This window comes from Odontomachus brunneus, unplaced genomic scaffold, assembly GCF_010583005.1.
Source record: "Odontomachus brunneus isolate Ranch 3 - 2012 unplaced genomic scaffold, Obru_v1 Obru_scaffold_153, whole genome shotgun sequence".
Taxonomy (NCBI): Eukaryota; Metazoa; Arthropoda; class Insecta; order Hymenoptera; family Formicidae; genus Odontomachus; species Odontomachus brunneus.
In genome coordinates, this window is record NW_022639603.1 from 487,879 (window position 1) to 496,390 (window position 8,512).

Genomic DNA, 8,512 nt, shown 5'->3' on the forward strand with positions numbered 1-8,512 from the left:
TACACGTACACGGACGCATATACGGAGCTTTCCATTTCCATATGCTAGCAAACGGCCCACCTCTCTGGCCTATGAAATTGACCCGCGAGCAATCGTTCATTTTCTTCGCCGGTCGCGGCGAGCCGTATTTTCCGCCCGTCGCATCGCGCGTTCTAATTTGTCCAACTATTTTTATTAATATCTCGAAATTTTACGTGGTTGTTTGAAAAATGACCTCTACAATTTTTTTTCAGTTTTATCTGTTCTACTTATATTTTTCTTTTGGCATGTCTTATGCGGGACACCCTGTATATATATATACATAAAGAGAGAGGAAAAATTATGAAAATCTATATTCAAAATATTATTAAAATATAGAAATATGTAAATATCTAAATATTTTCCATAATATTTATTGTAAACAAAAAATTAATATTTGGTAAATATTTCTATAAATATTGCACATAAAAAAATAAATATAATTATTTATAATTATTAAATCAATAAAGAAAGAAGAAAATCGAAATTTAAATTGGTAATGTACATTAGAAAAAAATTCTTTAAATGAAAGAAATATATTTTGTTACATATAATTTCTTAACTTAAAAAAATATTTGTTAAATTTTAGAAAATATAAAATAAATATAAAAAAATATTTTTTTAAATTTGTAAAATAAGCTGTAAAGTTATGAATTTATAAATAAAAAAATTTCTTTGATTTAAAATATCTATATATATATAAGAATAAACAAATGATTTTTTTACAAAGAGAAAATTAGTGTTTTTAAAAACTGTTTAAATAAATATTTGCTTGTTTTAAAAGTAAATAAAATACAATTAAATCATTTTATAAATCTAAATAAATTATTTTCTAATATTAAAAGTATTTTTTTATGTTTCAAATTAAAGTTTCTTTTATTATCAGAAAAAAATTTATATTTAAATTTACAAAATAATTTATTTTACTTACTTTTAAAACATATAAATATTTTTTAAATATACTTTCTACATACTTTTTAAAACATATATTTTAAAAGAATCTTTTCCCTTCTTTTAAATAAATCAAATGCTTTCGTATATGAATATACCATATGTACACAATATGAAGCGTCTCTCAATCAAAGCGACAGTGACGCAGTAAGATGAACGACACAAGAATCAACCCAAGTAACAGACTCACATCAAAATGACGTAAAAAACTGGTCATAACTGGTCGAATGACGTCAAGTGACTAAATAACGACGTCTTTAAAATGTCTTTTTTGTGACATCTTAATGACGTTTCTGTATAACGTCTTAAAAACGTCTTATTATTGAAGTTTAGAGAAGTCATAAAACTTCATTAAGTCGTCTAAAATGTCGTGACATTAATCGATCGTAATCGATCTGTGACATTAGACTATCATTTTGACGATATTCTCACGATATTTTTGATCATTTCTTGGTTATTTTTTATCCTGTACTTACTTAGATTTGGATGTCATTTTGACGTGTCTGCTACCTGGGAGAGGTCTCAGGCTCAAATCTCAGCAATGCCCATACAGCACATAAGCTTGCAGCAACATTGCTACAACGTTGCAAGATTGCATATTGCAGTACAATGTTGCAGAAACTTTGCAGTGACATTAATTTGCAATATTACTTTAGCAATATTGCAGTAATATTTAAAAAAATATTACGAATATAATATATTTTATTTATTTATTAGTTATTTTTGTTATTTGTATTTCAAATTCAGTAATTTTACATCAATAATATTTATAGAATAGTACTTAGAATAACACTCGTTAGTGGCAATCATTAATTTGTCTTATTGCATATTTTTTATACTTCTTATACCGTTTTTTCGGAGAAAATACTTTCTTCAGATTTAATATTCGTACTTGTTTAATTTTGTGGTTTTTTTTATTTCATTAAAATATTATATTCTTAAACGAAATATCATTTTTTAAAATGATGAAAATAAAACTTTTATTTCGTTCAAGGAAACCATGTCATTTGATGAAACAACACTATTGTTTTAAATAATATTTTTTAAAAGTTTCTTTCAAAATTTAGTAATTCGATTTATTTAATTTGGATTTTCTTGGATTTTTAATTTTTTTTTGTTGGATTAATCATTATAACATTTTGTTAAAAATATAAAAGTAATTATCACTGGTTCATTACATTACATTAATATTCATCGCATATCGAATGTTGCATTATTTCAATATCTATCAACAAATTATCCAATAAACAACAAGTAAAAATTATATAACTATTATTTGGTGTTTGCTAGGTATATTATAATATACTGTGAACACTATAAGGATACATTATATAAGCATGAATGGTAAGAACATCGTTGGAGTCATCAGAGTTACCGCGTGCGCGCCGTTCGTAAGGTTAAACAACAGTTTAATGCGGTCAGGACTTCTTGAGTAGGTGACCAGTAGTATACCGCTTGGGATCGAAATTATCGCAAGAGGATTCATGAAAGTTTGGAATGTGTTGACAACCTTCGATATCTAGTAGTTTATGAGACATGAGAAAATTAGGAATATAAGTATATTTTTATAAACATTATGATTTTCTCATTTTTCATCTTCGCATAATAATTCTCAGTATTTGATTACTATCAATATTTAACAGTGATTTTATTATCAGTATTCATCAGAAATTAAGTACTGGCTAAAAAATTACTGGATTACTAGTAATATTTAATCATTAATAATTTTTCAGTATTTCTTAGTATGATATTTCTATAAGGGCAGTTCATGTTCTGTTGACAGAATCTGTTGATATAATTTGACAATAAATTGGCGCCAGAAACGGAGAAAGATTTGTAGCATATTTCATTTAACGCGACACTATTGATGTATGTGAAACACGAAATGATTTCTAAGCACAGTATTTCAAAATTTGCATCTAGGGAATAAAAACACTTACAAAGGGAAACTACGAAGTGTGGGTCACCGATTTTGATGGGCTTTGGCACTGATTTTCTTCATCGAAAATAAATATACAAGTATCTCATCGTTTATCTAGATATCCTTACGTTTTCGAAAAAATCGAGATCAAAGATTATAACATCGGATTCTTTTTGGACCAGAAGGTACTTATAGATCTTCAAAAATTAATTAATCACTTGACTGGCACGCGCTTTATGCGAGAAGAAACTCGCCTTACTTCTATGCTGGAAATATATTATTGAATTTAAAAAGTTACTAATCTTATATTTTTGTCATCAAGGAATCCAAATTTTATGTCAAAATTAAAAAATTTTCAAACCCCAATGCACTATGGTCTGTTTAATACGCACGGAAAATTCTTTCCTTTACATTGATTTGAGAACTAAGATACTCCGGGGTCGTGATTCACATTACCAGCAAATGCGCAAAAGTTAATTACGTTTATGTTTTAGAAATGTTTATTACAATTTAACTTAACAAACAATATTATAAAACTATAATCTTAGTTCTCAAATCAATGTAAAAGAAAAAATTTTCCGTATTAAACAGTCAATAGTGCATCGGAGTTTGAAAATTCTTTAATTTTGACATAAAATTCGGATTCCTTGATATCAAAAACATAAGATTAGAAACCTTTTAAATTCAATAACATATTGCCAGCATAGAAGTAAGGCAAGTTTCTTCTCGCGTAAAGCGTACGACTATTGGCGCGCGTGCCAGTTGTGACACGGATAGGAATACGCCTTTTGGCGCGCGTACTAGTCAAGTGGTTAATAACTTTTGCTAATATATTTGTAAGTCGCAAATGTATATTTTTCGAGTTATTAAAGATTATATATGCACGTAGTGTAGCATGAATACCCGTGACTTCGTTAAAGCGTCGGACGCATTTTCTGTGAACCTGTGTTTGATTCTTCGTATTGTTTTTTTTATATTTTCATTATATATATATATATATATATATATATATATATATATATATATATGAATATATTATTATTCGCTTTGTAAAAATAAATAACAACAATTAAATAAGTATTTAATTAGTTTTTTAGTATTAGGTGCGCAACTAAGTTCTCGCTGTTTTTTTTATGAAAATGCAACTTTATTGTGAAAAAATGGTTACAAATGAATCATTCAAAGTATTGCCCATCGCTAGCTATAACTTTTTCCCATCTTTCTAGCAGAGCTCGAATACCGTTACGGTAAAAGCGTTCGTCTTGTGAGGCTATCCACGAATCAAGCCATTTTTTGATGTCTTCATATGAGCGGAACTGCTGATCAGCCAGACCATGTGCCATCGAACGGAACAAGTAATAATCGGACGGCGCAATATCTGGGGAATATGGCGGGTGGGGTAGGACTTCCCATTTGAGCGTTTCCAAGTAGGTTTTAACGGGTTTGGCAACATGAGGCCGAGCGTTGTCATGCAGTAGAATCACTTTTTCGTGCCTCTGCTCGTATTGTGGCCGTTTTTCGCGCAGTGCTCGGCTCAATCGCATCAATTGAATTCGATACCGTTCCCCAGTGATGGTTTCGTTCGGTTTCAACAGCTCATAATAAATAACACCGACCTGGTCCCACCAAATACACAGCATAACCTTCGCAGCGTGAATATTCGGCCGAGCCGACGACGTAGAAGCATGACCGGGCAGTCCCCATGACTTTCTTTTCTTTGGGTTGCTGTAATGAATCCATTTTTCATCACCCGTCACGATGCGATGAAGAAAACCCTTCCTTTTTTGCCGCTGGAGCAGTTGTTCACAGGCGAAAAAACGACGCTCAACGTCCCTTGGCTTCAAATCATAAGGAACCCAAGTTCCTTGCTTTTGAATCATTCCCAACGCATGCAATCGCTTGGAAATGGCTTGGCGGGTAACTCCTAATGCTGAAGCAAGGTGTTCTTGCGTTTGGCACTGATCCTCATCGAGCAATGCCTCCAATTCAGCGTCTTCGAAGGTTTTTGGCCTTCCTTCACGCGGACGGTCGTCAACATCGAAATCACCGTCTTTGAAGCGACGAAACCAATCACGGCACGTTGTTTCACTTAGGAGCTCTTTTACTTTTTGGAGCTCTCGATGCGCTTCAGCCGCCATTTTCTTCGAATGAAATAAGAAAATCAACACTTCCCGCAAATGACGATTATTTGGCACAAAATCAGACATTTTCACACAACCAAAAGTATATGACGCCAAAACAAAATCACTAACGTGTCAAACGGTTTGTTTACCATATGTCTAAGCTTGGTTCATGACGTTTTGGATATGTCAAAATCGACCAGCACTTACTGCTGCAGCCATCTATTGACAAACAGCGGGAACTTAGTTGCGCACCTAATATATACAGAGAGTTTCTAAAATCAGTTACCATCCTCATTATTTCGAAAGCGATTCAAAATTCTAAACAATCACAAAATTCGTGTTCAATCATTTCAAAGAGCTACTTTTTTAAAAGTATAGGGTCGTCTCCACCGAAGAGAGTACACGGAATACTCGACTTTAAAATGTTAAAACCCCCTATTTTTTATTGCATATTCTCATAACTTATCTCGAGAGCTTTTCAAAACACTAAAATAAACTATTTTTTTGTTAAGTACTTTTTGAATTATGAAGCTTGAAAGTCAACAGCATGTGTTGATATGTGTGCATACGAACGACACGGCGCACAATGGTCACTTTTATCGATCTAAGCGAATGAAATTATCTTATTTGATAAAACATATAATTAATGCTTGGAAAACCTTGTAAAATGATAGAAAACTAATTTAAATGAATAGTTTATAAATGTTTAAGAATATATTGCTGAAACCCCCCGCATGGGTTCCCACCTTGTCGTTGGTGGTGGGGCTGTGGCTGCGGTCGGGGTATCCGCTCAGGGATGTTTCCCGGCCGCAGTCATCTAAGAGGAACCCCCCAAGCCAAGATGTTAGCAACCGTGCTGAGGGCTGCGTGGCACAGGGGGAGCTGTGTCATGAACGGTGCCTCCCGGATACCGGGCGACCTTCGGGAGTACGCTGCCGAGCCCCGGGCAATCGCGGCTCTGCCCGGGTGAGATCGCGCGACCGCGGTACTCGTGGGAACAAGTATGGACACAGGTACAAACAAAAGCAAAAAAATATATGACCTTCTCCAGGAGGTGGCTTCTTTAGGAAGTGAACCTAGAGAAGGAGGAAGCGACGCGGGATCGAGTACCGATGCTCGGTCCGATTCCGCGGTAAGGAAACTCGTAGAGCCACGCCCGAAAATGAGTGGGGCTGCGAGAAGAAAGCTGAAGAGACAGCGGGCGAGAGAGAGGGCTGAAGAGACCTCTGAATCGGGTGCTGCCTCTGGAGGCGTAACAGGAGCTCGGGGGAAGGCGGGTCCATCAGGGACGCAAAGCGCCCCAGACCGAATCTCGCGACCCCCAGCCCTTCAGAAAAACGCCTGGACAAGAAGCCCAAGGTCAGTGACCAAGGATCCTTTGCACAGGCGACTAAAGGAATAGTCAGGGTGGCACTTATTATTGAGGGTTACCTTGAAAACAAGATCAAACTCAGGGAAATAGCCATTATTAAAAAACTGATGAGGGAAAGGATCCTGGGACTTCCAAGAGGCACCAGGGCTCCCCTCTTTACCGATGTTTGGGAGAGAGACGGGGCAATCATTTGCGGTTGCGCCAATGTAGAATCCGCGGACTGGCTGAAAAGCCTATCCTCGTAGTTAAAACTAGGGGAAAATGAGCTACATGTGCTGCCGCTTGAGGAGCTTCCGAAGCGTCACAGGCTGGTAGTACACCTAGAGGAGCCGGATTTGGCTGTCAAGAAGGCGTTAGAACTCCTTGACAGATAAAATGCAGGACTGGCAGCTAGCGAGTAGGTTGTCGTCAGGGGGAGCGAGAGCAGGGACACCCACTTCGCTGTTCTTGTCGGCGACTCCTCTCTGAAGGCCCTAAAGGACTGCGGAATGAAACTCTTCTGCGGGATGGGCCGGGCAACTGTAAAGTTGACTGGCAAGGAACGCAGAAGGGAGATGGAAGCCGCTGTAACGAAAGAGTCTGCCTAGAAATGATAGGTCTCAAAGTTCCAGTGGTGCAGATTAACTTGCATCACAGCAAAGGCGCCTCAGCGATTTTAGCTAAGGGCATGGCTGTGATGCAGACAGCAATAACACTTGTACAAGCACCATGGCTCTTGAACAACGCTATAAAAGGCCTGAGCGGTAGTGGCAAGATTATCTCGTTCACCACGCAGAGAAAAATAAGGACATGTATAGTGACAAAAGATCTAAATGCAATCTTTGTGCCGCAGTTCAGTAATGGAGACATCACAGTGGTACAAGTAAAGCTTAATCTGGACGAAGGGACCCACAGGGATGTATTGATGGGGTCAGTCTACATGCCCTATGACGCCAAAGACTTTCCACCCTAGAGGGAAGTCAAGGAGCTGATGAAATATGCGGAGGAGAGAGGGCTGGAGGTACTCCTGGGTTGCGATACAAACTCCCACCATGTGGGATGGGGGAGCACGGGCATCAACCCGAGAGGGGAAAGCCTACATGAATTCGTCATGGACAGCAAGCTAATCATCCTAAACAGAGGAACGGAACCCACCTTCATGGACTGCAGAAGACGTGAGGTTATAGACCTAACCTTGTGTACGAGAGGAGTGGCTGACCTGGTGAGAGACTGCAGGGTCTCAAACGAACCTTCGGGATCTGATCACAGGCAGCTACGTTTTGCGCTCGAGTACAGGGAAAAGGGGAAATGGGGTCGCAACCCCAGAGGCACAAACTGGACGAGCTACAGGAAGGACCTTGGGACCATTCTGAAAAAAGCCCCGTTCAGATTTAATACAAAACAGGATCTAGAAGTGGCGTCGCAGTTTGTCAGCGACGCTATCATAGAGGCCTATGAAGTAAACTGCCCACTAAGGCGGAAACAAGTCTCAACCAAGGTCCCATAGTGGAATAATGAGCTTATTAAGCTCAAGGTTGAGACAAGAAGGCTTTTCAATAGAGCAAGAAAGTCAAAAGTGGAAACTGATTGGGCAGCTTTCAGGAGCTCCCAACGACGCTATAGCAAAGAAATCACAATGTCAAAGAGGAGGAGCTGGAGGGAGTTCTGCGGGAGCGTTGAAAGTTCTCCGGAGATATCCAGACTCAACAAAATCCGCAGCAAAGACAATTCACCTCAACTGGGATATCTTAAGCTCCCGGATGGAAGATACACTGAATCAACGGAAGAGACACTGAGACACTTGATGTCCACTCACTTTCCGGGATTCAGAGAGGATGTCACGATTCGGGGCAACAGAGACGAGGATTAATCAAGAGAACCTCGTATGACCAAAGAATGGTCCCTCGCGGCCAGAATCGTACAACCGAGCGGGGTCAAATGGGCAATAGAAACCTTTGAGCCTTATAAGGTACCGGGACCGGACGGCATTTACCAGACACTCCTAAGGGAGGGACCGGAGGTGCTGACAGGTCCACTAACAAAAGTACTCAGGGCTAGAATAGCCCTGAGATATGTACCACAAACCTGGAGGGAGACAAGGGTAGTCTTTATCCCTAAACCAGGCAGAAACGGTCATATCTTGGCCAA

General features: G+C 38.1%; 1 protein-coding gene across 1 annotated transcript; it reads left to right on the forward strand.

The window, feature by feature from the left end:
- Positions 1 to 6,974: 6,974 nt before the first annotated feature.
- LOC116850717 lies at positions 6,975 to 7,871 on the forward strand. Its single transcript, XM_032829322.1, has 2 exons — positions 6,975 to 7,247; positions 7,338 to 7,871. Exons 1-2 carry the CDS (start codon positions 6,975 to 6,977, stop codon positions 7,869 to 7,871), a joined length of 807 nt encoding a protein of 268 aa, XP_032685213.1.
- The last annotated feature ends 641 nt before the right edge of the window (positions 7,872 to 8,512 follow it).

Excerpts from the sequence above, each read along its gene's own strand:
- LOC116850717 (XM_032829322.1), top strand. The coding sequence starts at position 6,975 with ATGATAGGTCTCAAAGTTCCAGTGGTGCAGATTAACTTGCATCACAGC. Across the intron at positions 7,248-7,337 it reads GAGACATCACAGTGGTACAA|AGGGAAGTCAAGGAGCTGAT; the intron begins GTAAAGCTTAAT and ends TTTCCACCCTAG.